The 26,701-nt window shown below is 51.2% G+C and overlaps 13 protein-coding genes across 13 annotated transcripts; 3 read left to right on the forward strand and 10 right to left on the reverse strand.

Moving 5' to 3' along the window:
* Positions 1–343: 343 nt before the first annotated feature.
* Positions 344–1,116, reverse strand: HO173_012022 (uncharacterized protein; the record flags this gene model as incomplete). Its single annotated transcript, XM_037313895.1, has 3 exons — positions 344–567; positions 611–973; positions 1,044–1,116. 3 exons carry the CDS (start codon positions 1,114–1,116, stop codon positions 344–346), a joined length of 660 nt encoding a protein of 219 aa, XP_037159183.1.
* A 65-nt stretch (positions 1,117–1,181) lies between these two features.
* HO173_012023 (uncharacterized protein) lies at positions 1,182–1,637 on the reverse strand (the record flags this gene model as incomplete). Its single annotated transcript, XM_037313896.1, has 1 exon — positions 1,182–1,637. One exon carries the CDS (start codon positions 1,635–1,637, stop codon positions 1,182–1,184), a length of 456 nt encoding a protein of 151 aa, XP_037159184.1.
* A 948-nt stretch (positions 1,638–2,585) lies between these two features.
* On the reverse strand, positions 2,586–3,572 carry HO173_012024 (uncharacterized protein; the record flags this gene model as incomplete). Its single annotated transcript, XM_037313897.1, has 1 exon — positions 2,586–3,572. One exon carries the CDS (start codon positions 3,570–3,572, stop codon positions 2,586–2,588), a length of 987 nt encoding a protein of 328 aa, XP_037159185.1.
* Positions 3,573–4,516: 944 nt separating this feature from the next.
* On the forward strand, positions 4,517–5,089 carry HO173_012025 (uncharacterized protein; the record flags this gene model as incomplete). The annotated part of the gene is made up of 2 exons (XM_037313898.1): positions 4,517–4,706; positions 4,788–5,089. 2 exons carry the CDS (start codon positions 4,517–4,519, stop codon positions 5,087–5,089), a joined length of 492 nt encoding a protein of 163 aa, XP_037159186.1.
* A 599-nt stretch (positions 5,090–5,688) lies between these two features.
* HO173_012026 (uncharacterized protein) lies at positions 5,689–6,142 on the reverse strand (the record flags this gene model as incomplete). The annotated part of the gene is made up of 2 exons (XM_037313899.1): positions 5,689–5,843; positions 5,899–6,142. 2 exons carry the CDS (start codon positions 6,140–6,142, stop codon positions 5,689–5,691), a joined length of 399 nt encoding a protein of 132 aa, XP_037159187.1.
* Positions 6,143–6,392: 250 nt separating this feature from the next.
* HO173_012027 (uncharacterized protein) lies at positions 6,393–8,399 on the reverse strand (the record flags this gene model as incomplete). The annotated part of the gene is made up of 3 exons (XM_037313900.1): positions 6,393–6,994; positions 8,054–8,114; positions 8,184–8,399. 3 exons carry the CDS (start codon positions 8,397–8,399, stop codon positions 6,393–6,395), a joined length of 879 nt encoding a protein of 292 aa, XP_037159188.1.
* Positions 8,400–8,841: 442 nt separating this feature from the next.
* HO173_012028 (uncharacterized protein) lies at positions 8,842–9,162 on the reverse strand (the record flags this gene model as incomplete). The annotated part of the gene is made up of 2 exons (XM_037313901.1): positions 8,842–8,907; positions 8,956–9,162. The coding sequence occupies 2 exons, from the start codon at positions 9,160–9,162 to the stop codon at positions 8,842–8,844; spliced, it is 273 nt and encodes a 90-aa protein (XP_037159189.1).
* A 4,218-nt stretch (positions 9,163–13,380) lies between these two features.
* HO173_012029 (uncharacterized protein) lies at positions 13,381–16,378 on the reverse strand (the record flags this gene model as incomplete). The annotated part of the gene is made up of 3 exons (XM_037313902.1): positions 13,381–14,479; positions 14,535–14,849; positions 15,960–16,378. 3 exons carry the CDS (start codon positions 16,376–16,378, stop codon positions 13,381–13,383), a joined length of 1,833 nt encoding a protein of 610 aa, XP_037159190.1.
* A 262-nt stretch (positions 16,379–16,640) lies between these two features.
* On the reverse strand, positions 16,641–18,311 carry HO173_012030 (uncharacterized protein; the record flags this gene model as incomplete). Its single annotated transcript, XM_037313903.1, has 1 exon — positions 16,641–18,311. The coding sequence occupies one exon, from the start codon at positions 18,309–18,311 to the stop codon at positions 16,641–16,643; it is 1,671 nt and encodes a 556-aa protein (XP_037159191.1).
* Positions 18,312–18,665: 354 nt separating this feature from the next.
* On the forward strand, positions 18,666–20,161 carry HO173_012031 (uncharacterized protein; the record flags this gene model as incomplete). Its single annotated transcript, XM_037313904.1, has 4 exons — positions 18,666–18,765; positions 18,808–19,535; positions 19,591–19,644; positions 19,913–20,161. The coding sequence occupies 4 exons, from the start codon at positions 18,666–18,668 to the stop codon at positions 20,159–20,161; spliced, it is 1,131 nt and encodes a 376-aa protein (XP_037159192.1).
* Positions 20,162–20,238: 77 nt separating this feature from the next.
* HO173_012032 (uncharacterized protein) lies at positions 20,239–23,078 on the forward strand (the record flags this gene model as incomplete). Its single annotated transcript, XM_037313905.1, has 2 exons — positions 20,239–21,440; positions 21,491–23,078. The coding sequence occupies 2 exons, from the start codon at positions 20,239–20,241 to the stop codon at positions 23,076–23,078; spliced, it is 2,790 nt and encodes a 929-aa protein (XP_037159193.1).
* Positions 23,079–23,376: 298 nt separating this feature from the next.
* Positions 23,377–24,580, reverse strand: HO173_012033 (uncharacterized protein; the record flags this gene model as incomplete). Its single annotated transcript, XM_037313906.1, has 3 exons — positions 23,377–24,057; positions 24,115–24,340; positions 24,417–24,580. 3 exons carry the CDS (start codon positions 24,578–24,580, stop codon positions 23,377–23,379), a joined length of 1,071 nt encoding a protein of 356 aa, XP_037159194.1.
* Positions 24,581–24,925: 345 nt separating this feature from the next.
* On the reverse strand, positions 24,926–26,341 carry HO173_012034 (uncharacterized protein; the record flags this gene model as incomplete). Its single annotated transcript, XM_037313907.1, has 4 exons — positions 24,926–24,934; positions 24,985–25,667; positions 25,719–26,267; positions 26,323–26,341. 4 exons carry the CDS (start codon positions 26,339–26,341, stop codon positions 24,926–24,928), a joined length of 1,260 nt encoding a protein of 419 aa, XP_037159195.1.
* Between the last annotated feature and the right edge of the window lie 360 nt (positions 26,342–26,701).

Genomic DNA, 26,701 nt, shown 5'->3' on the forward strand with positions numbered 1-26,701 from the left:
CCTGGGATGGAAGAACAGTCTTGATAGGATACAGAGGCGATTTCACAAGAGCGTTGGGAGACTTAGGGGGGGCGCATGAGGTTTACTATCAGATGCGAAGGTCCGGGCCTTGACGAATCAAAAGACTCTGTGCCGTCAGTGGCGAGGTATTGGGTTATTCATGAAAGGTTTCCTGTTTCTATCTCCATTCTACAAGCTAGGCAGTACTCTGCTCCTGCCTCCGATAGTCTTCCACGCTTTCCATGACGACAACGTGGCTGCGAATGTTCGATCATTATCATGTGTCCGACCCTGCTCGCGCTCTACTAGTCATATAGAAGAGCATGTGCGAGCTAGCACAGGTTTACCAATTGTTCTCCGAGCTCACACAGCCTCCCAAAAGGCTCGAATAGCATCGAAGTCGATGGCTTCCACCGCTCTGAAGCTTATCGTGTTGCTCCATTACCATTCCCGCCTGCTCAGCTGCGGGATATGGAAACAAGTCCGCCAGCGCTCTGAGAACGGTGGATTTGTCGTCCTCGGCGTTTAGAGACTCTTCGAACGGCCGCAACTCGTCCTCACCTTCGCCTAAAGCCCGATGAGCGCGAGCGGTGCATAAGGTTACGTACACCCGCGCTTGGTTTGGGACTAACCCCGCCTCGAGTATCGTTTTTCCCCAGCGTTTTTGCACACTCATAATCGCCAGATGCGAGGATTGCTCTCGCAGTGTGACTGCTTGTTACGTGGAGTGCCGTGATGAGCGAACGGAGTAAACCTCTTGGAGCATCTTCGTCCAGTTTCAGGCAACGATGATGCCTTAAGAGTTCCGTCACATGGTCATATCGGGCAATTGCTTTACTCAATTCTCCGGCGACATATGCTTTATCTCCTTCGACAAGATAGGCTTGTGATACATTTTGAATTTGCTCCGCAGTCTTAGACCCTGATCCAGCACGATGCAGGATTTCGTCAACGCAAGCTGGGTCGACAGAACCTTGAATGGTCAGGTTCTGTAAGCCGCAGTGAAGACCGCAATTCCAAACTTCCGACTGGCTTCGTCTCACTTTGTTGGCGGTCAAGTACTCTGAACGTGTATTGCTCAAATAATGCCAGTAAGTTTGTGATGGCTGTTTGCATTTCGTGGAACTGCTTTCTACAACTCTTTATCTTTCAAGGAGGTAGATACAAGCTCTACAGAGTCGCTAACCCGCCAAATCTCTCTCATGGGTTTTGTTGTAGGCCCACATCTCACGCTGGCGCTTACACCTCGCGGCAATTGCTGACCAGCCTTGAGAAATAGGGAACTCAATTACCTCGTGGCCTGGCAGGCCGTCTCCGGCGTCGATACGCCGCAAGCTGTCCACTTCGGCCTTCTTTGCAGTATGCCAGCAGATTGTCCAGTTCTTTGAGGATAGCGCTCTTGATTTCGATCCGGACGGACCTGGTGGTATAAACCGCTGCACGATATTTGGGAGACCGACCTCGAAATTGGCAATGTTATCGCAGACAAATCCGAATCGTGGAGCCAACCATGAATTCCCACGTGTCGTCGAGTCAGCTTTGAGACTAATGAAGACCGATGCCAATACCTCCAAGGATAAGTCCACCAATTCCAACATCGAAGACACGTCCGCCCACGATGGCAAGTCCCATAGCATAGAGCTTGGAATAAATTGCTGACTACCGCGTCCCACCGCCTGCAGATGTAATCTTGCGACCTGCCGAAACAGATACAGACGTAAAGGAGCTCAGATCGATGGTCACTTCCCCTGCGATGTTAGCAGATCCGGCCCAGAACATGGGACCACCACCACGTATAGCGAATTGACAGTGAAGCTTGGCGAGTTCTGAAACAGCAACGGAGACATCGTTCGTGGAGTTGGGGGTCGATCTGCACGCAGGAATCACGCTTTGCTCTTGGACCGACCAGTATCCAAGCGTAGTGTCATTCTGCTCGCTGATGAAGACAGTAGATCCAAGAAAGGAGATTTTACTGCCGAGATTGGCTTGCAATGCAGAGCATTAATGCGATTTATTAGTGACATCTCGATGGAATTGGAGTGCGCTCAACGCAGTGAGCGCCTTTGCTAGTTAATCTAGCCACCACACTGGAATGTCCAACGAAAGGAGCCTCGTAGAGCACATCACCAAGCACTAGAGCTACCAGCAAGCATGTAGGCGATAACCAACTTCATGGTGCGACTTTATTTGGTGTCTCAATCTAAACGACAATTTGATGGCTTTGAAAGAGGGGGAGCAAAGGCTTCATACAAGACATCTGAAAGCTTGGACTTAACTAAAGGGTTTTCTATTGGGGGGCACTGCCACATCCATTCTGTGGATCCGGAGGAATCTCGAGATCCCTTGATGAGAATGATAGACTATTTATTGGTGTGCCATTGAAGCCGTGAGATTGTAGGAAGGGATCTGCAAGAAAAAAGGGCGGCGTCGGTGGTCAGGCAGCCGCACCAATCGTGCCCATCTCAACAAGCAACACACACGAGATACTTCCCCGCCTCGTAATGTCTGCCCAATGTAGTCTGATGTAGTTTAGTAGTGAACCTCTCGAATCGTAGAAGCACATTAACGCTGGGGAAGTCGTTCCTTCATTGTTCACTAGATTGTGCAGCACCAAGTACTTTCCGTATCTTCGCGTCTCTCCCCTTCGTATCAACGACCCCATAAGCTTCCTTTGTCTGATAGTAGATGTTCTTCTCCCATCCTTCGCCCGTGTTCACCTTCCCGATGTCATCCCAACAAGCCTGTACCGTACCACCAATATTCTTAAAGAAAGCCTCAATCCCACCCTCACCCCCTCCGGCCTGATAGCTCTTGAAAGGGCCGGAGACAGCCCATCGTGGACCAAGGCTATTCTCCATGACGCTATCGATATCTTCGACCGAAGCCACACCCTCATTGACCAGATGTATGGCTTCCCTCAAAAGGGCGAAGGCAAGTCTGTTACCCACGAACCCTGTGATTTCTTTCTGGAGCAAGACGGGGACTTTGCCCATGCTCTTCCAGAACTCCATCGTCCGCAATATCACTTTCGGGCTTGTATATGGAGAAGGGACCACTTCGATTAAAGGCATGACATGAGGTGGGTTCCATGGGTGCGCAACGATTAGGCGGGAGCGGTCTCTCATGTCGGTGGACTGGGTTGAGGCAGAAATGCCACTCGTGGAGCTCCAGAGTAAGGCGTCGGGTGGGCAGTGCTGCTCGACCTTAGGCCAAAGGGCGGTCTTGAAGGCGGCATTCTCCGGCCCTTGCTCTTGGATGATACTCGCTTTCGACACTGCGCTTTCCAGATTATTATCAACGATTAATGTATTGCTTCTGGCGTGTCCTAGGACATCGTCTAGGGTCACATCATAGCCACCTGTCACGTAGACTTTCTTCGTAATCTCTGCATTGGTGTATGCAGGCAGTGTGTTGAGTATGTACTCTTCAATGTCAGGCCGGGAGTCGTGGATGGTCAGCTCGAGGCTCGGCGCTCCTTGGGAAACAGCTTGTTGGAAATGTAGAGCTACGAAAGAAAGGCCAATGGTGCCAGCACCAATCAATGTGATTTTTAATGGCTCATTCTGAGACATGGTGGCATGCAGGTGATGGTCCGCCTGGTGGATCCTTCTGCGGCTGCGCTTACAACATAAATTTGTCTCAAAAATGCAAGGGTAAACGATAGAAAAAATAGCAACCATTGGGTATAAGACCCCATGGCAAAACGAAGAGTCAGACTACAGACGAGTTTTGAGAAAGATGCTTGGAAGCACTAGACACGTCCATCAATTTGGAGGCATTTCGTCACCTCTCTACATCAGATCGTTCATCGTCTTTGCCGCAGACATTGGCGGATGACCCCCACAAGATGCCGTGGTGCAGGTCTCAGGAGTTGGATCCAATGACTACGAGAGCGGCAAAGAGTAATCTTCCGCACAATTCGCGCCCTGCATGAAGGCTTCCTAGGGTCCAGCTACAATTCTAGCATGTCGACTCGCATCCCTCGCATCATCTGTCCAGTACCGGGTCCTCATCGATTTTGATACACGTTCCGGGTAATGCCATCCAGAGGATCGGGAGGGTAGAGATAGTAACGCGCCAAGTGGATCTCATTCAATGAATTCATGTACCACCGCAGCTCTTTCCCTCCCTCTCATCTCCCGCGTCAGTTGTGTTACCTTTTGTTAAGAGCGGTACTTTCGCCCCTGTAAGGAAGCTGTCTTCTACGAACAGTAGCATTAATCAATGCTCGCAGCACGCTTCAATATTTCCAATTCGATCCTGTGGTTCCTCGCTTTCATCTCTTCCGCAACAGCAGATCCCGTCTGCGACCTAATATATGGCCAGCCAATCTATAATGATTGTCGTGACCTCGTGCTCGCGTTACATGACGGTTGGCCAGGACAAACTACTGATCGAAGAGAACATTACTTCTCCATACGTGGAGAAGAGCCCCCCCCTTGGATCAATCCTGTAGCTCGAAAATTTCGAAAATACGTGCCGAGATTTGTGCTTCAAGGTCAGCCAGCTCTCAATCATGATTGCAGGCCTTCTTCCGATTGTTGTGAATCATGGTACAGGCAATTGCAAAGTCGCGATGACATCGATACGCCTTCTCAACGAAACAACCACGAGTGATTCCGCATACTGGCCCGACATCTGGCTGAACGCCAACTCGGTACTCACCCGTTGTGTGGATTTCGGTATCGGAGGGTACCACCATGTAGGTACGAAGAACCTCAGAAGACTATCTTACTATCTTTCATTTTTGAAGCTACTCAAAGCTAACTCTACTTGAGCACTATCAGGCTCCTTAAACAGACTGATACTTACACTCTATGCACCTGGCTCTATTTATGATACTCAAATTGAGCACATACTCGATCAAGGTGGGGTTGTTTGCTCTAAGGAAGCCGTGTCATGGGGCAAATTACCTCAAGATTCCGAAATCATCTCAGGATCGATCAGCTGCGGCTCTGCGATAGAGCTTGCGATGCAAGAACCGACATCAGAATGCTGCAACTCATCAACAAGTCAGATTCAATCGATCAAGCGTGGGAATGGGACCTTTTGTTTCTCCTGCGGCGCAAATTTAGAGGCTAATTCATAGGATCTTCCAACAGATTAAGATTTGGCCTTGCTATTTCGATGATCTGTAAAAGGAGCCTTTGTCATCTTGTGCTCTTCTACCAGTGTTTCTCGCTACCTTTCAAAACTTGCCAATGCCTCCTTGCCCAGCTCCCATCGTTCTCCCCCAAATGTGCCTAACCAATCAAAGCGAATGGGCTTGCACCGTTATAGTCACGGTCAGGCACAACATTATACTGCCGTGACGAGGCAGCTGAGTTCCTAGAGAAGTCAGTTCTGCGGCTAAGTACCACAATTCTCAGGAATGCTTACCAATAAATGCAGCGAGCATGGTGTTGGCAACGTGTGATACATTGGCAGTCAAAACGAATAGGTAATCATGGTATGTGTGCCAATCTTGTCTATTCTTAGTGCAACTTTGGAACCTGAGTACATGATACCAAGCCACTACCTTGCCGACCCTACTACTTTCCCAACCCTATACCTTGCCGATTTCCTAACAGTTGCCCCCAACAAGAAAAAGCACCCCTCGTTACTAGATAGTCCTTCAAGCAATGCATTTGACGCTATCGTGCAGCACTACTAACCCAGTGCCGTGATACCTTGCCACAGGGCAAGGCTTCAGTCCGTCAAGTTTAACCTACGCATATCCGCCTTAACTTCAAGGTAATTTTTCAACATCTTCTTGCCGAGTTCCTTGTCCTTTCCCTTGCCATGCTTGCTGGGGGTATCGTTGGCTCGAAGATGGTCGTCATCGGTACTCTCAACCACGATCACTGCGCCCCTGTCAGCATCTTCGCAGTCCAAAGTTATAGAATGGGTCTGATCTACATTCGTCCTTTTTCGTGGCCGTACCTGCCGCCGCTTTCCCAGCCTTCTTCTCTCTGTCCGCCGCAGGGCCTATTGGCAGAGTCATCACAACGTCCATATTATAGCATGTGGTACATGAATGAACGCCGCCGAATCCCAACATCTGACCCCTCGGCACTTCTCGCGTACGCTCAAACCAATATACTCCTTGACTTGCTTCGCCCGTAGGCGAGGTGAATAGATCAGGTTTCAGCGTGTGGAGCATAGGCCTGGTAGATCACGGCCGCGACGGTTATTCGCTGCATCTGGGAGCGTGCCTTTGCCATAGAGATGGCGCTCATCCCTCCCCTACGCCCATCATAGGTCCGCACATCGTCCACGTTATATCTTCAGTAGAGTACGAAGTGATTGGCGTTCATGTGCCGGATGAGTCCGATCCAGCGGTAGTCTACGGTCCTCCCACACTTGAACCAAGGTCGCGAGGCGGAAACGGTAATGTTATCGAGAATCTCTTTTCATGCCTGCGCGCTTATCTGCTCGAGTCCATAGCTTACGGTCAGGAACGGCGGCAGTCGATCCAGCATAAAGGTGAGCGGTGCCAATCGCTGCAAATAACGTTCGCACCCCAATTGTTTGAGACCATCTAGATTACCTGACGTCTTTGCCTTGAAGGGGAGGTTCACCCAGTCCTTCCAGGCTCTGGCTTCGGCGCGTTTCGCATTATTGTCGGTCTCGAAGCCGGTATGGTGGACTCGAAAGGCCGAATCGTCGTCGTAAGTTTTCACAGTGCAGCCGAGGCACTGGTAGCCACCCTTCTGCGTCCTACTCAGGTGTGTTGGGGACTGGCTCAGGAAGGGGAGTTGGTGGAGGGAGATCAAGGCCACGATAGTAGGCGCTAGGGGCACGAAGTAGTAGCCCTTGATACCGCTCTGAAATAGAAGGAACGGTATCACGACTCTCAGAACGAGAGTAGGGAGGTGGAGGCTCTGCTGGAGTCTCTTGTTGTAAGGTGACAGGCTCACGGACTGAGTTAAGGCGAGCCGTACTTGGAGCGATCGCTTCCGAATAGGCGGTTCTGGGATGCGGAGGTGTGCCAACAGGCATTCGCACGCTTCCTCTAGGTACAGGCCGGTCAGGTGAGCGAGAAAAGATCTCAGGTAGAAGAACCCTCAAAGATTCAAGATCGTATGTTTCATTCAAGGAACGAACATCATCAGAATCAACAGAAGAAGTGGACTCGGTCGATGTAGACTGAGAGGGAGAAGGACTGTTTGGATGTTCTTGTCCAGGCTGCTCAGATGCAGGAGTTGAAGCTGAAGTGGCAGGTACTGCGGTTGACTGAGCCGAAGGCACAGAAGGACGCAGGTGTGACATTCCAAGATCCCGTCTAGACCCCGGCGCATTGGCGATAGGGAAAGGAAGTTCGCGATAAGCAGAAGACCGAACAGGAGCAACGCGAGAATAATTCGGAGGAGGATGAGAAGGTTGAACAGGTAGCTGCTGATTTCCAGGTTGAACCCGAGTTGGTGGTTGAACCGGAGGTGCAGGTTGGGGATGGCGTGCAGGTTGAAACTGAGGCACAGGAACAAGCGTCGGAGGTCGACTTAAAGGCCACACGTGAATGGTGGGAGGATCGGCGGGTGCACCGGTGTGCTCCAGGATACGCTACGGCATCCTTCGAAAAGAAGATGGAGTATGTAATCGTGTGGGAGAAAACCGCCTTTTGCGCTCATCTGGAGTTGCATGTGGACGAGTACGGATCAACGTGACGAGGGCGTCTCTGGTCTCGTTCAGTTCGTCTTGCGTCAAATCTTGCCAAGGACGGGCGATGGTCGCCCGCATCCAGAACCCATGTCCTCACGGGCAACGGGAAGTCTCGGCGAGCGCCATGTCGAGTGCGGAGATGGCGTGCCGAGGTGGTCAGGCAGGTGAGCGCAGCGAGGCTGGCAGATCTCGTGCTTGAAAAGCATGAGCCAAAGCCCAAACAAATGTAAACACCACTGAGGCACCATGCCCCATGGAGGTGGTGTTGGACATGGCTATGCCGCAGAGAAACTCCATGACTCTTCCAATCCCTCGTGCAGGATCGTCATGTCTTCGGTCCTGCTCTAGCGCTATTGGAAGCCAGCAGTTATGCTCCAGAGCCTGTTCGGCCGAAGCATCACAGCTTGTTTACTGGGCTTCTGAATCGGCTTCAGCCGGAAGTGAGGAGCGTCCGAGCCGCCAGCGATATCAAACTTCATTGTTAGTAAGAGTATCCCCACATTTTTGGTGCCGCTCAATCGTGTCCCTCAGAGCGCTCACACAACATAACGTGTCGTCCTTGCAAAACCAGTGGTTCCCGAACAGCGAAGACTCTCTTTCGTGCTTTCCTGGAAGACGACGCGACCCCAGTTCGATTGTCTCGCCCCAAGCATTCCAAGCCGGCCGATTATATGTGCCTCTTCTTCCACTTTTCGGGCTTCGGCAGCTGTGGCATATTCCTCGGTCCACACCTGTAGCGCTTGTCCTCCGGTAGACATGGTTGGTAGTCGAGGGAAGTGATGTCGTCCTCGCTGAGCTCGTCAAAAATGTCTACCGTCCAAAGTGTGGTCTGATCCTCACCACAAGATGAAGCTCTCTTGATCTGAGCGTTGATATCTTCCTTTTGTCTCCTGTAAGCGTATTTTGTTCAAAGACTTGATGAGCTTTTCGGTGGTTCTCACTTCAATGCGGAGGTCGCAGACTTCAAAAACTACTGCGGCCATTGTTTTTTGGATTCAAGGAGACAGGCGAGAGGTAAGCGAACCATACGTGTTAAGATAGCTCTATTATATGAGAAGAAGCTAATGAACAGGAGACTGGTCGATACCAGTGGAGTGATGTTAAAAGAAAGAACTTTCAAAGGAGAAACATCAAAACGGGTATTTGTAACATCCCTTCTTCCAGTCGTCCTTGCCAATGTGCTGAGAAATATAGATACGGCTAATAAGCGCAGAGTTGGTCATCAATGAAGGCTTTCGGGTTGATAATGCCGTAAGTAGCGCGTTGCTGAAACCGCATTAGAATTCGTAGTCAGACTAGATAGAGGGAACTTACGTTGCTGATGGAATCTCTGGCAGCCTCCATGGCAGTTATTCGAGCCTTCCAATGTTGCCATTTGGTGATGTCCGTGGCTTTGAGAGATTCGCCGACGGCATCATCAATCTGAAGCACCTGGTCGATCCCGATTAGATGATCGACTTTATTCTGAGATGCGAATGCGTCAGCTGGAGACAGTGGGAACATGGAGAGCGTGCTTATCATGGTGATAAAAGGGCTGGATAAGGCCGGAGATAGTTTCGACAGGAAACTTGATGCTTTTGAATGCGGGAAAGAGATATGGATTTAGTAAACCGTGTGATGTGCTTCTCGATGGATGAGAATCATGGGATTCTTGAACGAGTTTGTGGTGATGGTAGGTATGATGACTGGAAAAGAAATCACAATGTGAGATATAGAGGATTTAGATACCCAAGGAGGATCACTGACCCACGCTAACATTTCGGCTTCCAATTGTTCTTTTGATCTCCAGATTCATTCGAGATTTTTCAAGGCAGCCCGCCTTTATTGTTGTTGTGTACACTCGTAGGCCGTTTTGGTACTGGTCAGTAACGGTAGTGACGATGAATCAAAAGTCCACGTGCTAATGGGTCATCGGCCAATCCCAGAAGATGATCATCCTGCGGCAGTTCACGTGGCATGTATCCTGTGCGATCCCAGTGACGAACCGCAACGTGGCATCTCATGCTTCTCGCGTAATTGGCGAAGCTTGGCCGGTCCGGCTTTCTAGGAGGTGTGCCGGCATGGCGTTGGTGACACTTAGATCGGCTTCAGTAGCCAACTGTTTGGCGTATTCACGGCATTCCTGCCGAATTTCCTCATCTGCTATGACGCTGCAGATTAAAAAGATAGGTCGCGTAGCACTCGGAGTGATACACTTGGCTCGAACCGTCGTGGCTCCAATGTCGCGCTTTGGGTGTGGAACGTCCAGAATGAGTCTTCGGCCGGGACTTTGAAGGGCGAGCCTCCCAAGTGATGAGACACTCTAGTCGCGCCACCTTCATGTGGAAGGACTTCCTGCACCGTGACGTTGAGGGAAGTATCAAGTGAGACGTCTGTGATCTGACTGACCCCAAGCACGTAATATAGGCTTTGATGAGGAAGTAGGCGGCGTGGGGGAAGAGGAGGACGGGCATTTCCGCTGAGGATAAAACGATTATGGTGTGGTTGAGGGATGGATGAGAGGGGAGATTGCCTTGGGAGCATTTGATGAATGGTGTCATGTGGTTTCGAAGGGTTCACAGCTTATAGATGATATTTGTATATATGGGAAGAGGGCAGCGCTGAGATTTAAGAGCTATGATGAGATGCGGAAAGCTGGATGCAGCTGCTCAGGTGTTGGATGATGCTAAGGAGGAAGAGATCATTCTGTCAGATGGCAAAAAATGAGGTGATGTATCTGTCTAGCCTCGTCCGAACATCTTCGAGCTCAGCAAAAACTTCTGAACCCTACCTATACCTCAGCAAATGCATCTTCTTCAAGAAATTCGGTCCTGAGCTTGGTCCTAGCTTTGGGGAACATTTCAAAAATGCCACTCACCATGATCAACGGGAAAAAATGATGAAATTCTTGCAAGACTTTCATCTATGTGTTCTCCGACTCTCCGTCGCGCCGCTCGATCCATCGCTCCCAACTCCCGTCAGCGCTCGGTAAAGCCGCACGTCCGTGATAAGGCATTCTGTTTTACCGAAGAAAAGATCTAGAATTTGATGTAGTCTCGCACGTGGAATGATGAGAAATGATGCGGAAAGAACGAAGAAATGAGTCAGAGTTGCGACATGAGCAATCAAGTTCGCTTGCCGACCGCTAAGGCAGCGTTGCCTATACCAGTTCCAACGTCTAGATAAGAGAGAGAAAGGGGGTATTGACGGGAACTCAGGAGGCGAGAAGGCTTGCTCTTGCTCCAAATCCGATGCTTGTAACGTCGTAAGTTTGGAAGACGCTTCGAACAATGTTCACAAAGATTCGTATTGAGGTGCTCAATGGCATCGTGTTTGTGAACATTGTAGCGATCTCAAGCTGAATGTATGAGTGGTTGAAAGTGAGAGGATCTTGTGATTAATACGCGAGTATCGTTAGGAGACGTATACTCTAAGCAGTGGGACGACAAAGTCTGGTGGGTAATGGAGGAGAAAGGACAGGACTCAGGCCAATCGCACAACTGGGGCTGCAAAAGGCTTCAGAAAACCAAATGGATGTAATGACAAGCTTGCTGGGCCACTACAATCGCACCGTGGTCGCCACACGAGCAAGTGTTCGGCTTTACCTGTGCTGTGGCCGATGAGAAACTCTTTTCTCTCCTTTTGCTCACCGTACCATTGAAAGAAAAGAGACTCCAATAACTTGGTCACCAGATTGTCTGCTTCACCATATGTGCAATGTTTCTGTACTTTCTTGCCAGTACATGATCTTCCTCTTCTGCAAATCTGCAGGTGTAGATACATGCGCCGCCGCGCGCAATGTATTTATCGGCGGTCCTCGAGACCTCCGAGTTGCAATCTGCGGTTGATGGCCGTGTTTGGCAGACCGGCCATCTGCTCTCCATGGCTATTTGAGATGCTCTTACTGGTAGCGGGGGTCCTTCGCAGGCTTGCGGAACCCATAGGGAACGGTCCAGAGCTTGTGGGCTTGACGGTGCTCCCGCTCGTCCGGAAGCTCGTTTTTGGCGCTGGTGTCATGGGCGTCGATCCAAATGTACCTGGGGGGACTTTGGCCGCAGCGTTTCACATAGAGTTGGGTGCATTGGCCCTCGAGGAGCGTTGCGCGGCTCACCACATCCTCGTCATCATTGCAGATGGTTTGCATCACGACCGCACAGCTCCCGGGGGCATCAATGGTCACGGCGCGCCTTGTAATCCTCATAACAAATCAAGGCGCCGTGACGGCTGTTGGCACGAGCGAGTAAGCTGTCGGTAAGGTAAAAAACAAGACGCAAATTTATTTAGAATAATGTCGTCCTAAGTCACGGCCAAGCTGGTCACCAGGATCTGCGAAGGGTCATTGGTGTTGTTGAAGCGATCTGGGCCGCTTCGTGCTCGCTGGACATGTACGTCGAGCGGACGCTGAGGACTTTCCATCGTGGTTCCCCAGAAAGGTCTCAACCTGGAATTGTGTCACCGACTAATCGCAGAAGATGAATATCTTTCGGCGACCCATGTCGAGGACCTCGCTGTGAAGGTGGTGGGAGTCGGGTGTTGGTACGCTTCAGAAAGTGCAGATATCTATGGAATGCTATTATGGAAGTCTGACTCTTCTCCAAACCAAAATGTGAGCTCAAAATGAGGCATCGTGAGCAGAAAGTAGATGACGAGAGCTAGAAACGCAGGATCAGATATTCGTCTCCTGCAAGGTTCAATTATTTTGCGCAAGTGAATTTCAGATACTGACAAGGAAGCCTTGAAGTATCCCCAAGTCAAAGAGGCCTTCTCAAGCTTACTCAATCATGAAGACGTTGAACATTTCTCAGACTAAGAGCAGTCAGAGCGCCAATGTTCTTGCAGATTACATCTATCAATTGCAGGGATAGAAAAAAAGAACAGCAAAATATCCATCAAACAAGACACAAATGACATTAGCCACTTCAAGTTCTCAGCAAAGAGAGTCATATCAAAGCACTGCCACAATGAACTCTTACAGCCACAAGATTGGTCAAAGATTTGTACCGTAGATCAGAGGAGGAAGTCCCATGGTAGCTTGAGTTCTAGACAACATGACGTCAGCTGACTCTTCGCTAACATATCTGGAAATGCAGGGACGGGCTACTTACGCAACGGGATCGATGCCAGTGAAGCTGCAAATCTATATGTATACTTGTGGACCAAAAGCAAGTCCAAACATATGTGAAGCAGACCTTTCTTGGCAAGGAGCGATGCAGAGAAGAGAAGGAGTGCTGAGATGAACCCATGCATGTGAATCACAGGATAGTAGGAAGCTCTCTCAATTAGCTTAAAACGACTCGGAGAAGTCAGGAATTCGGTGAATGATTGAATACTTGCCCCAGGGTCGACTACAAATTGGTTGGTCGCTAACCCATGTAAGCTGTGGTCAGTGCTTCAGGATTGACGATAAGATATCAACGAGCTTCTCATTGGCGTGGAAGTAGCATGCATTGAGGAGTAAATATAGACGTGAAGTAAAGAAATAGAAAAGTAGCCACCGTAGTCCTGCATGGGTATCTTCCTTCCCGACCATCCCATCCATCCCTTTCAAATCCATGTACATGCGAGAGAATCGAAAGAATCATCGATTCCCCAAGTCCAAATCCTCGTCTCGTGAGAGGCTCAGTCTTATGTTTGCTCCTTGAGCGCCGAACACCTTACTCCATATCAATGAATATCGCAGGCACGAAATAATGAAAGTAGAACTCGTCATTGAGAATGTTATCGAAGCAACCTGACCGTAGGGTGATGGAAGAGACAAGGTTAAGATAATAAGCCTCCGACATCCTGCAGTCCCTGTGAGCCACGCCGTCTTTGAGGAGGGAATGCGGAGGGCTTTGGCGACAAAATGGGCGATGAACTTGGCGGCGTAAATTGCAGTGCTTCTATTAGTCCAGAGTGTTGAGAACTCGGAGCTGGGCGTGCATTCGTAGTTTGTGGGGAGGGTGATAGTAAGCCGCCGATATCTTGCAGTCCAGGTGACTCGCCTCGTCGCTGAGCTGGAGGTACGGAGGGTCGAGGTGAGGAATTAGGTGGTGTAGACTGTAAGGCCTCTATCAAGTCAGAATTTTGAGAACCTGGCGGCGGGCGCAATGTGGTAGTCCGAGGCGATTGTGGCGCATGTTCAATCAGTCCGCCAATGTCCTGGAGCAGAGCATGGCTACCTCTCCTTGACCCAGCTGCATGCGGATGCAAGCCTGACGATGGTAAGGTAGAGGGCCGTTGCTGGTATACCGCCATTGATCGTCGATGACGGACTTGAGGTGGGTCGTTCTCACCAAGCAGACCGCCGACATCAAAGAATGACATACGGCGGGGTGTAGTCGGTATCTCAGTGGGGCTTGGCTGTGATTCAAGGATAGGTCCTGGAGACTTCATGTCAGTTTCATCTGTCTCAACAGATGCACGAGTTGGGAAAGTCCAACTCCTGTCAACGAGATCTGAGGTATTGATGTTTGATGTCGAGTGTAGTGACATAGCTACAGGTGCTGGTCTTGCAATAGTTGACGGTTTTTCGGTCAGCTCAGGATCTAATCTCATGCCTAGGTCGCCCACGAGATCGGCATCACTGCCCCAATTTCTTGCCGTGATAGCTCGACGAGGAGCAGTAGTTGAGCGATCCAAGCTACTGTGTCCACCGGTGCTGCCAAAACGAAAGCGCTGCTTTTTGGCGCCACGGTCACGGACAAATGAGCCTAGAACAAGTGCGTTGGAGACTGCAGCAGCGGCAAGGATTTCGAGGGAGGCCAGAAGCGAGCGGAATCGTTGATCATAATGACGATCTATCACACTGACGACACGATAAAGGGTGATGGCGACGAGTATGAGAGAGAGCGCGAAGAGGAGGACCAGCGAGATTTTTCTGCTATAGTCATCAGTACAGATCTAATCCATGTCAGATGTACATGAGCGCTTACCGCTTCGTATTCATGGCAGATTTGAGTACAATGGGTATTGGGAAGCCCACGATCAAAAGATCGGTAATGACATCGCTCGTACCCATGGTAATGAGTTGAGCAGTGCCTTGCCTGCATTTCGCTCCTGGATCTGGGACTACTTGCCAGTAGTGGCTGAAAGGTTGACATTCGGAGAGAGTCGCGATGACCACAGCGACGAAGGTAACGGCTAGGAACCAACGGATGCATTGTAGACAGAACTCATACGAATCTTTCCAAACATGACTTGTGAGGCGCTTGAGGAACTCGGAGATTGTGAATTTGGCGATCCACAAGCTTCGTAAAAATTAGCGCTGTCCTCCTTCAGTGTGCTGATATGGAAGGAAACTGACAACATCGCGTACATGATCCTGGAGACTAGGACAAGTCTACTCCCAATCTGGCGATAATGAATGTCCCGCGCTGTCAGGCCCTCAGTTGTGGTATTGTTCGTTCCCCACAGCAACACCAAGTGAACGAGGCCCATCCTAGCCAACAGTGGTATCAAGCTCAAAGCCATGATCTTATCCTCTCTGAACAGTCTTTCCGTGCGTATATATCGTCCAGCTATTCGTACCAGTATGATTGCCACTGCGAACCCTGTACACCACCATGAGACGAGAAGCGTCGGGTTGTCTTGCTTAGCATCCCGGGGTGGGGGTGAGCTCGAGTAGAGGTCGCGTGGTAGAAGCATCATCGGGAGCTGTTCACGCCCACCAACCTCCGAAGAGGGGTGAGCGTAGAGATTCGATATGAAAGCAGAGCTATGAGGCCATGGAAAGTCGCAGTGACAAGGGATGTGAGCGTCGCATGCACATGGGATTGACAGAAGCTTGGACCAGGTTCCTCCAGGTTATCTCCGATAAGTGCCGAGGTCCGCCACTTTCACAATTCGATTGTTCTGCGCACAAATGAATGATGTTGCGACGAGCACAAGTACATTGTCAATGGCGAAGACGAGATAATGGCGATGATGATTATGATGATGATGATGAAGAAGGTGAAAGGTTGCGTGTCGGTGAGGTGTAAGCAGAGAAAAGAAAAGGTGAAGGAGTTGGGCAGCAAATGGAACGGACAGGCGAGGCCTCTGCGGATGCGAGATATGCCGACTCGGGTCCAACAAGCAGATAAAGTACTCGCTGGCGGGCCACCGTGGGGCTGGGGGTGGCACTTTCATCTTTCTCGGCGACCAACGGCGACCTTTCAATTAGCGAGGGCGCTAAGTACGCCCGGGGAGTCCGTGATAAGGCAGGGCTAGCTTTGGGGGATTGGGGGGCTTTTAAGCCTCAATTGACTTTCCTGTGTGGGGGGGGGGAGCCGCGCGGGCTATGGGCTATGGCACGAATACTGATATCAATTTCACTTCCATGAAACCTCCAACAATCTATCCGCCTGGAAATAACCTACATAGTCATTGTGATTATACCGATTCCGTGGCCCATTTTCGCCACTTGTACAGTTTTCGCTCGATGAATGTAGGTAGTATCCACATCACAGGGAGTGCTCGTCTCTGTGGTAGTTGGTGGGCGAGAAGCTAGATCTCGTCCCTCGTTAGGCGAACAGTCTCGTGAGCTGGAGGTCTCGAGGAGCTCGTCCGAGCCGTATACCGACTCTTTTGTGGGTCCTAATAGCTCGGAAGGTGATCTTGTTGGTGCAGTCGTTTTGCCGTATACGCTCTCCAGCCAATCTTCAACCATCACTTCCCTCGTGATACTGGGTAAGCGCGCTAATTCAAGGATGGTAAATTTGTCTAGTCGAGCAGGCTCTGCACATAGTGATGGGTGACCTGCCTTTGTGTTGTCTCGTCTGGAGGTTGTGGTTTCCATTATGTATTTTTATAATAGGGTTCATGTGGTTATCAGATAGCCTGGTGTACTGGACACTGTGCTTACATGCTCTGACCGTCTTGTCTTGTAGTGTCTTTGAAGATACAGCTTCACCAGCTTTAGTCTTTGGTGATCGCTTAGTCGTCAACAAAGCCGGACTTTTCCTTCCATCAGCGGCAAATATCATGTATTGATTTTCTGTGCATGTCGTTGATCACACCGTCTAAATAGGCCATAGATTGGCGTTCTCTAGGCAGTACGATCAATCATCCAAAAGTCCCACAGTCCATTCTGGTATTTGGTCGACACCTTCACCCCGGATAGCACTAACAGGTATCGCAGCCAATCTGCCCTTCCATACATTTTTCCTTTTGCTTGGGTGGTCCACTGTACCACTCGCCAGAGCCGTGAGGTAAGCTTGCAGTTTCGCAAAGTTTGCTTGAGTGCCTTCAACATCTGCCTTGGTTGCCACGACAAACCAAGGCTTCGATGATATTGGTGCCATTGGCAGAGCTGTTAGCGATTTCGACCCAGAGGGTTCGATGATTATGTTTTCATCATTCCTTGCTACTGTACCATCATGAGCAGATGCAGAAGAGGTGGATCTGCTGAAAGCTTTCCACTCGACAACCCGCGATTCCGTTTGCATGTTGGTCTCCATACCTCTCAGTGTCTCAAATTCGCCAAGCTCCTTCCAGAGATCATTCAACGCCTCGACAACATCACCAGCGCTGAGGTCAACCACAAATGCGAGCACTTGAGCTCTTTCGATATGACGAAGGAAGCCAAGGCCGAGCCCCTTGTCCAAGTGAGCATTCGGTATCAGTCCCGGGATATCGGCGACAGATATCTGAGTCCTTGGTTCTCCACTAGCTCTGTTGACTTGTACTTGAGGCCTCCCACGACTATTGTCCAGGACCATGGTTCCAATGTTAGGCTGCAGGGTCGTGAAAGCCCAATCTCCAACCCTCGCCCTGCTTCGGCTGAGAGCTCGAAGCAGAGTACTTTTCCCGGCGTTTGGCATTCCCACGAAGCCCACGTCAGCGAGGAGCTTGAGCTCCAGCTCTAACGTCACTGACATGCCCTCCTCACCTCTCGTTGCAAATTTAGGGCGTCGATCTGAACTCGAAACAAAGTGCGGGTTCCCCAGACCTCCCATAGCCCCTGCAGCAAGCAGCATCGGTTTCTCCATTGGCTCAGATAGATCCAGCTCTATAGGCGGTTCAGGTTGAGCCATCATCAAACTTGACCTCCTTGGCCTTGGAAGGGGAGGGAACTCCGCAGTCGCGTACTCAGATGGCGTGGACGCTGGATAGAGGACCCATTTATCCCTCCTCCAGGTTCCCCTTGTCTCTTCCTCGACAAGTTCGCTCCCTTCTTCCAGCCTCCTATTCTCCTCCTCCTCGGCAATAGGATCATGCCTGCTCACCTCCCTCACGAAGGTCCCCACAGGTACCTGCACTAGCACATCTTCTCCTCTTGTGCCCCCTTTGCTTTTCCCTTGGCCATTCTTCCCTCGTCCTGCTCGTATTATGCTGCGTCGAGCAAGCTTGTGTAGACTTGTTTCTCCCCGTACCGCTTGGATATAAATGCTGCCTCCACTACCACCATCGCCGCCATTGGCAGGCCCAGCATCAATGAACTTTTCCCGGAGGAATGATATACAGCCGTGGCCACCAGAGCCGGCCGATAACGTCACGGTAGCCTTATCAGCGAATATTGTGCGGCCGTAGTCTGTGGGTGAGGGGTTGAGGTGTGATAATTGAGAGAGAGTGTCTGTTTGCGGCTGCTCTAGGGATGCTGATTCTGTAGACTGAAGCCGTCTGGGATACTGGCTTAGAAAAAGCAAGTTTGGAGGTCTGTGAAGCCGGAGAAGTGTAGATTCCAAACAAGGATAGAGGAATGGAAGAAGGGGGCCTTGGAGGCGAGCCATTTGTGAAGTGTTTTGAGTGATGACTCCTCTTTGGGTGTCACCTCAGCATAGCATGCATTGCACATGTGTGCCTCTAGAATGTTTTAATAATTGTCAGTCATATTTACCGCAAGATTTGGAAGTCAACTCATAAAGTAGACACTATCTCGAAGTCTCCGAGAGATCTACAAGAAATCCTGCGGCAGAGGAGCGAAGCTTTTTCAAGTCTCTCGATGATGATATGACCTCCCTGCATCAGCTTCCATGGCACCACAACATCCAGCAACATGCGCTGCTCGAGTAGTAAGTGCACATAATCGATATTAGAAGCCTTTAGTCAGATCTGAATGTCTACAGCGCGAGTCTTAAGCAAGCATGTCCAGAAGGGATCTATTTGAGTCTGAAGCCCGGAGCTTCAACGCAGTGGTCTGGCGTACTCTTCGTTCGCAAAGGTACAAGGCATATCAGATCCAGTGTTAATAGCCTTCCCATTGGAAAACCGGCTGACCCATTTCAGGCCCTTATGCGCCAGCAATCCTACGCTTCCTGGTCTCCTTCCCCCCCGACTATCCTACCCTACCCCCCGTGATCACCTTCATTAGCGACATCTTCCATCCTCTGGTCGCGCCATTGACTACCCACACATACACGACTGGATCTTCGAGCTCAGAGACTGTCAGCGCCACTGACGAAGAGCGACTTCCCCCGGGCGGCTTTAGCCTGCGGCATGGATTTCCACATTGGTTTGGGAGGTCGCAGAAGAGCGCTAAGTTTTCAGCAACGAGTTCGAAAAACGTGAGCGATGCGCACCCAGGCGCTGCAAACCAGCGTGAAGACGTGTATAAGCCACCTCCGCCGGAAGACTTGAGTTCTAGAGAGTCCTCTCCAAGATCTGCAACATTTCGCATGAGCCATGTTCGAACACGACCAAGACGTTCAATCCAGCCTAGCCAGCAGACAAAGATCACCGAGGTTTTGGAGTACATGAAAAGCGCTTTTGACGATGAGATCGCGTTGGACACACTGCCATTGGAGGCTGCCGGAAACTCGGGTGCTTGGAAAGCATGGCGGGCGTACCGTAGGAGCAATGAGGCAGACAGCAAACTTGTCGACTCGGCGCCGAGCTTGCACGAGCAAGATGAATGGAGCTGGGATGGGGTCTGGGAAGAAAGAGTTCGAAAGGGCGTAGACGCAAGCATTGCAGAGTCTACACTCTACGGGGGTACTAGCGGAGGAGATGATCTGGTAAGCTTCCTGCGTTCGCTACCGATTTCTCACACTATCTGATTTCGTGTTTCAGATCCGATTCGTCGATGTAGGCAATGATTTGACTGAAGCAGTCAGAGCAGGAGTGGTTAGTCATGTGGGCGGCTCGTAGTGGCCTGTGGGATTCGCCCTGGAATCCATGTATTCTGAATGCCTTCTTTGTTAGAGGAGGGCCATCTTGCAAACTCTCTAGGTGCGGTGCACTTACCGCAAACCATATCGTGAAATCGTTGCTCCTTCCTCGAACTCGGACGACCTCTTCTCAGTGAGAATGGACTCTTCTGAACCAACGACATCAATACCCTTTCAACATTATAGCATTCAGATAGCAGCTCTACGTGCAGTTAAGTGTAAAGCTATTGTCTACGAATTCTATGAAGGGTGTCAACAAAAGCTCTTGGGCTCCGGCTCCTATTGTTGCGCTGACTATTGTCCCAATCTTGATACTCGCCTTGGTGACATACACCGCAATTAAGTGTAACACCTGGGCCCCAGCACTGCGGTTGAGATTTCGGACCTGGCCATTTCCTTGGGCAAAGCCCAGCTTCATCTTAGGGCACAAGAGGAGCACATCCGATTCTACCGGAGAAGGTACTGGGAGTTGACCTCCGAGAGTTCGTTGATCACGAATTTGACAAGCCAAGTGGGGTGTTGACCATCTCTTTGTTTGCCACAAGTCACCATGTCTATTGCCACTGAGCTGTTGAAAAGTTCCCTAGCCAATGGCGGCTTTGGGGATCCGGATCTCACACCCAAACCATTACGAATTTCTAAGCGAGACCATACTGAAACATCGACTGCCGGCACCGTTAATACCTCGCTCTCCATACGTAAATCGCAAACACATCGCAACTTGCAGGCGCTTGCGCCAAGCAAGAGATCCTCAATCCGTGTCAATAGCACGCAGCTCGACCTGTCCCTACAGAATCCCGCTGCGCCAACCTCACAATGGGCCCGCCGAAACACCTTCCTTCACGTGCATAAGCAGCGTCATTCTGAGCCGATCAACACGAATACGGCCGCTCTCACCGCGATATCCAGGGAGCCGATTGGCTTCTCGCCTTTCAATCCTCCTGCAAGATCCCGCGACTCATGCCCTACAATGGGCCCATTGGGAAGCAGCTCCGATGCAAGCAAAGCCATTGGTGCAGTCAGACCAGCCTCTGCACGAGCGTTCACTACCGGGACTTACAGAAGGCCAAATCCATTGAGTCCGGTCCATGAGGTTTCATCGTCATCTTCAATACCATCAGCACCGCGAGGGGGTCAACGAAGAGCCGTGACTAACGTGGAGGCGTTCCACAAAGATCTGGACGCCTCTAAATCCCGCCCACATCACGGCTTAAGGAAGCAAAGTTCTATCAAGAATAGTCTAATGTCTCGAATGATGAGCGGTTTGGCGAACAGAACTCATGCCGGCCATGCAGTGTCGCGAGGTGGAAAAGATGCTACGCAGATCCCCCAGCAATCTTCCCCGGCTACCGAATCTCGAGCTCGCGAAGATACGTACGCTTCACGGCAAAGCAGTTCAAGTACGGGGACAGATACGTACTGCGCGTACTGCGGAAGCGACCACGACGATACCCTGGCGGATTTCCCGGTCCCACCAATGTCTAAAGCTACGTCTCCCACGACCGCTGGGTCACTCAGCTCCTGTAACTCATCCAGGTCGAGAAGATTCAGAGAGCTCTGCACGCCCGCCAATGCTGTCCTGATGGGTGCCGAGCTCACGTTGACCCCAGAATACGACCAGTTGAGCACCGAGAAGGGCCGGAGCATGTTTGTGTCACTCGACATCAAGGGCACCACGAACTCAACATCCAGCGTACAAGATGTCTGGTCACAGCATACGGGCCTCGATGTAGTTGTGGTCATTGATAACTCGTGAGTCTCGCTATATTATCCCAAAGCCCAGTCGCTTATCAGGGCCCCAGGCTCTATACCTCCCCGGCCGTACTAATGGCAAGTTGTGAGACTGCAAGATTCTTGGCGTCAATCTTGAATGGGATAACCGATAGATTGGCGATCATTTGTACATCAACCATTGACACGGGTGGCGCCAACTCCAGGGTTGTCAGGGATTTGGATAAAGTAGAGATGCCCATGATAAAAGATGCTCTGGATGCCATCACGAGCTCAATTGAGAAGCCAAATACAGAAGCCTGGACCGATACTATTGACTGCGCAAAAGAACTCCTACTGAAATCCGCAGAGCCAGACCCAGATGAAGAGCTACTTCAGGACACCTTCGGACATATCTTCCTTCTCACCCCAGATACTGATAGGCTTCCTTCCCAGTCACTGGCGCACGAGAAGCTGACGTTCCACATCATCAGTCCTGCAGGCGCCCCGAAGAATGATCAGTCTTCCATTCACTGCAATGGATGGAAATTGCGCTCGTTATCTGGGAACGACACACAAGTCGTGAGCGCAAAGAAGGATCTCGACCCAACCAGTGTGTCGAACCGACTTCGAGTTCTAATCCCTCAAGCTCGCAGTGGAAAGTTCTTGGGAAATCTGACCGAGCTTGTCCTGGAGGTTTCCGCGGGCCCAGATTGTGTCATTGAGGGCGTCATAGGCAAAGTCAAGTTCACCAAGCTACACCCTGGTGAAGTCTTTACGGTACTGTTCAAGCTCAGAGTTCCTGCTGCAAGGGTACAGGAGTACGCTGTACCTCGCACTCCAACACGGTCATCAGAGGCGTTACCGAATACTCAAGATATCCTGAGTCAGCTGGACAGGATGCTGGGGACTACAGACGCAAAGATACTCTGTGCGACACTCACGTACAAAAACTCGTTGCTTCCAGCAGGTACTACGTGCTCCGTCACGACCAAGTGCCACACGAAGAAGGGCCTTCCAGACCTTGATCAGAAGCCAAGCCCTTCGAAATTCAGGTTGCTTCAGGCCAGAGATTGTACCGTCTTGGTGCATAAGCGCCTCGCATACCACCTGGCCACTCATGGATCACCCAGAAACGCTTTCAAAACTCTACACAGCGAGTTCGGTGATAGATTTCAGCTCTCGCTCTGCCCAGACTACATCAATCTTCTCGCCAAAGAGCTCAAATACCAGGCCAGGATCGTGGAGCGCCTGGAGATCGGGGCGTCGCCTAAGAAGTCTTCCGCCGTCTACGCTGCCAGCAGCCCTTCTGAAAACCGCGGCCAAAGCTCCTTTGGTGCTGAACTACACAAGCCCCAGCATTGTGCCACCAGTGACATTCCAACCGAGGAGCTTTTCAAAGTGGAGCCAGCTCTAGCCGTCCTGTCCCTCAAGGAGTCAAGAGAGCATCTGCGCACAGACGAGGCGAGGAGAATATGGGGCGACCTGAGGAAGATGAAGAGACCGCCTGACCAGACTGTGAGGGGTCGATCGGTAAGCTCACAGTTAGATGAGGCCAGGAAAAAGGGTATCAAGGAACTCGCTGTCAAGAACAAGAGGAGTCTGGGATCCGATACTCTCAGGAGTATCTTCTCGGCTGGGGAGAGCATGGGAAAGGGGCTTGGTTCACCTTGGATGTGAGGTCTGCCGGGGATCAGGATTCGTGAGTGGTGGTGAGGCTTGCGGGGGGCTGGCACCATGGGTGGCGTTGCTTCAGTGAGCTTTGCTGGCTTCTGACAATTCGTGCCTTTGCTTTTGCTTGCTTCGGTCGCTATTCTTCGGGTAGTATGTTTTCAGCCAGGCACTTGCCTAGTTGCATTAAGTATTTATCTAGATCCCGTACTCGAAAGCCATTCCCAATTCGCGCTTCGTAAAGCCGTGAAAAAGTCCCCGGGGATTCAGGTACGCCTCCAGCTCCCCAACCAAAACCAAACATTCGTCATGGCCCCATGAACTCCCTGACATCCCAAACACAAAGCCTCTCATCCCAACCCGTGCTAGCCACCCACCCTTCACTCCCAAACAAGCACCAATCTACCCCACACACGAACTCCGTATGCCGGCCCATCCTTCCCAACTCCCTGCCTTGCTCACCACCAAAACCCTTTGAGCCGGCATGAGGTGGCTCTGCTTTGGCACTCCCATCTGTCCATATCCGACATGTCATATCGTAGCTCGCGCTGAGCAATGTGTCCGAGAGATGCGGACTCCACGACACCCTCCTGACCGCATAATCGTGCCCAGGAAGTATCACCAGCGGTCCCTGCCCCGGCGCCCTGATATCGAACGTCCGTATTAACCTGTCAACCCCTGCCGTCGCCACGATTGAGGAGCGGTATTTGTTCCAGTCATGCGTGAGCGCTTCATTTGGAGGGAATTGCCCCGCTGGGCCGGATGGCTGGGTTGAGGATATCTGGGTAGGCGCTTGGGCTGAATGGATGGGGATTGTGAGGGCGAGGTGGTTGGAGGCGGAGGCGGGGGTGCGGAGGTCGAAGAGGCGGAAGTGCGAGTCGCTGGAGACGGAGGAGAGGAGGGAGGGTGAGTGCGGGGAGAAGGAGGCGGAGTAGGTGCAGGAGTGGATGGGGAGGGTGATGAGGGAGGTTGGGCGGGTTGGGTTCCACTGTGAAACTATTAGAATCGTAGGGACCGGCGACGTTGGTAGCAAGGGATAGCGTACCACTCTAATAGTACCATCCCAGGAGCTCGAGCAAAATGTATTCTTGGACACTAGGTTCCAATGCACAGCAAAGACCTCTCTCAGGTGCTCTTTCCAGGACTGAACGGGGAATTCATCGATACCGATGTCGAAGAGCTTGACGGAACCATCGCCTGCAGCGACTAGGACTTGGTTCTCGTGCGTTTCGGACCAGGCGAGGTCGAAGAGGGAGTCTTGCGTGTCGAACCTTAGCACTTTGTGAGCTTTGAGGTGGATGCAGAGAGGCTACCTATACGAAGGATTGGTGGGAGATGGATAGCTACCATTTCTCAGCAATAATGCCTTTAGGCGTCAATCCCAGGACATAGAGGCGTCCATTTCCTACCAGACCAAAGTGCTGGGAGGATGCTACTGCGATTCGAGAGTCAAAGAATGGAGAGTATTTTACAGCGTAGCCATTGAAGCCTTGAGTACGGTATTCGAGCATGGCTGATTATGAGGGGATGCTTGCATATGTACATAATGAAAAAGGATGGTGTCTCATTTGGATCTGTATAGAGATTGTGGAGACATTGTGGGCATGAATAGCAAGCACCAAAGCATTGCAATCATCCACTAGCGGTAAAAGTTCGGCGAAGAAGCACAAATGCCGACACTCCGTCCTCGCTTAGGTAGGTAGCAATGCCACACAGCCTTTCTCATGTCCTTTCCATCCGCCATATCACTCGCATCCTTCATTTGCAACACCATGATCCTCCTACTATCCACTCACTGTATCAATCACCAGACCTCAAGGCCCCTGTCTCTTGTCTTCCTGGCCGCATGGTTAGGCTCATGGTCTCTACTATAAGTTAGCATCCAGGTGAGTTGCAATCTTCCTTACGTCCTTACCTTTTGCATAAGGCTTTCCGGAATCTTATCGACGTCGATGCTCTCGTGATCAAACCAGTAAGCACCAGTCAAGTTCCCGTTCTCGTCCACACAGCCAGGAAAGTGTGTGTAGATGGCACGATGGTCGCGGAAAGCTTCATTGCAATTGATGCAACGAAGGTGGTAACCGCTCTTGTCCCGATTGCTCGTACGAGGGACCCGAATTAGCCATATGTCAGGTGCTGCGACAACTTTGCCGCAGCAGCGTGTAAGTACAGGCATAACTGTACCGTCATCCGCCAACGGAGGAGACCCGTTGCTGTTCCCTGGATTTGGAGCACCGTGGCCTCGCCCGATGCTTGTGGGATGAACAGCGCTTGGGAGATTCCCAGCGCTACTCCTTGAATGGACAAATGTGGGCCTGACCCCTCTCGTCATGAGATCGAGGACGTCTCGATCCATGTTCTCATAACCTCGTCCGATATCGTCGATCGATGTCGACATCCTATCCCAAGCCTCTCCCCTGAGGCTAAGCTCGTCAGCGACTTCCCTGACTCCTGTCAGGATCGACCGCCGAGCGTTTCTCTGGTCCTCAAGCAACGCTTTCCAGCGGTCGTTGAGGGCTAAAAGCTCTGCGGTCGGCTTTCGACCCAGTGAGCTACTGTTGTTGCGGTTTCGTGCGGGAACATTCCCGCCTGAAGGCCCTGTACAACGTCAGAATATAATAGGATGAGCGTGAAATGAGGGTAGTGTACCAGAAGATTGCCTTTGTCCTTGATCTCCCCGCCGTGGGGCGATATCTCCATGTAGATATTCACGGATCGAGGGTAGTGTACCAGACGATCGCACATTGACTTGCTCTCCGACCTGTGAAACGCCACCTCTGTTCCAGTGTTGGTGAGTCGAAGGTGTGACATTCGAAGGAGGCCTGCTTCCTTGGTCTCCACCCTGTCGACCGGCGCCTCTCTGCGGATTGAGATGAAATGGGGCTAATGTATTGGAAGGCCGCATGTTGCTTTCATCTGCAGGATGCGTACTGGTGCCACTATACCACTGTTGGTGACTCGGAGTTATCGTATCCGAAGGAGGCCTGTTCCCTTGGTCTCCACCCTGTCGACCGGCGCCTCTCTGCGGATTGAGATGAAATGGGGCTAATGTATTGGAAGGCCGCATGTTGCTTTCATCTGCAACCTGCGCAACGGTGCCACTATACCACTGTTGGTGACTCGGAGGTACGGTACCTAGAGGACGCCTGGTTCCAAGTCCTCCAGCCTGTGGAGCGCGACCTCCGTGCGGATATTGATCTAACCAGAATGTGTCAACAACAGCCTACGAAGCTGCGGAGGTGCATCTCTATACCTCTCCTGTGTCCTTCCATGTCTGATGAAGAGCTCGCTGTGTAGTTTTCGAATGCTGATCTTGATGTTGTCGAAGCAAAATGTGCAGAATTTGGAGCTGAGGTGAGGCGAGCTTCGTTTGTGGATCTACCTCGCTTAAGGCCGGTATCATGCCGGGTTGCCGGAGATCCTACAAGATTCACTACGCTGTTTTCTCCTTGATCGTCGATCTCTCGTGTCCGTCACTGCCTGCTTTTGGGGTCAAATACTACCTTAGTACGACGAAGGAAAAGATTGTGGAGCCCGCTCTCCGGTTGGCGAGGTCCAGGGTGTTGGGCCTGAATTGGGAGTTGTACGTGGAACAAGGCCAGGCGGTCAAGGTCTACAAGGTCCAGAAAAGG

The sequence above is a fragment of the Letharia columbiana genome (assembly GCF_014066305.1).
Source record: "Letharia columbiana isolate WasteWater2 chromosome Unknown Sc0000072_s0, whole genome shotgun sequence".
Lineage (NCBI taxonomy): Eukaryota > Fungi > Ascomycota > Lecanoromycetes > Lecanorales > Parmeliaceae > Letharia > Letharia columbiana.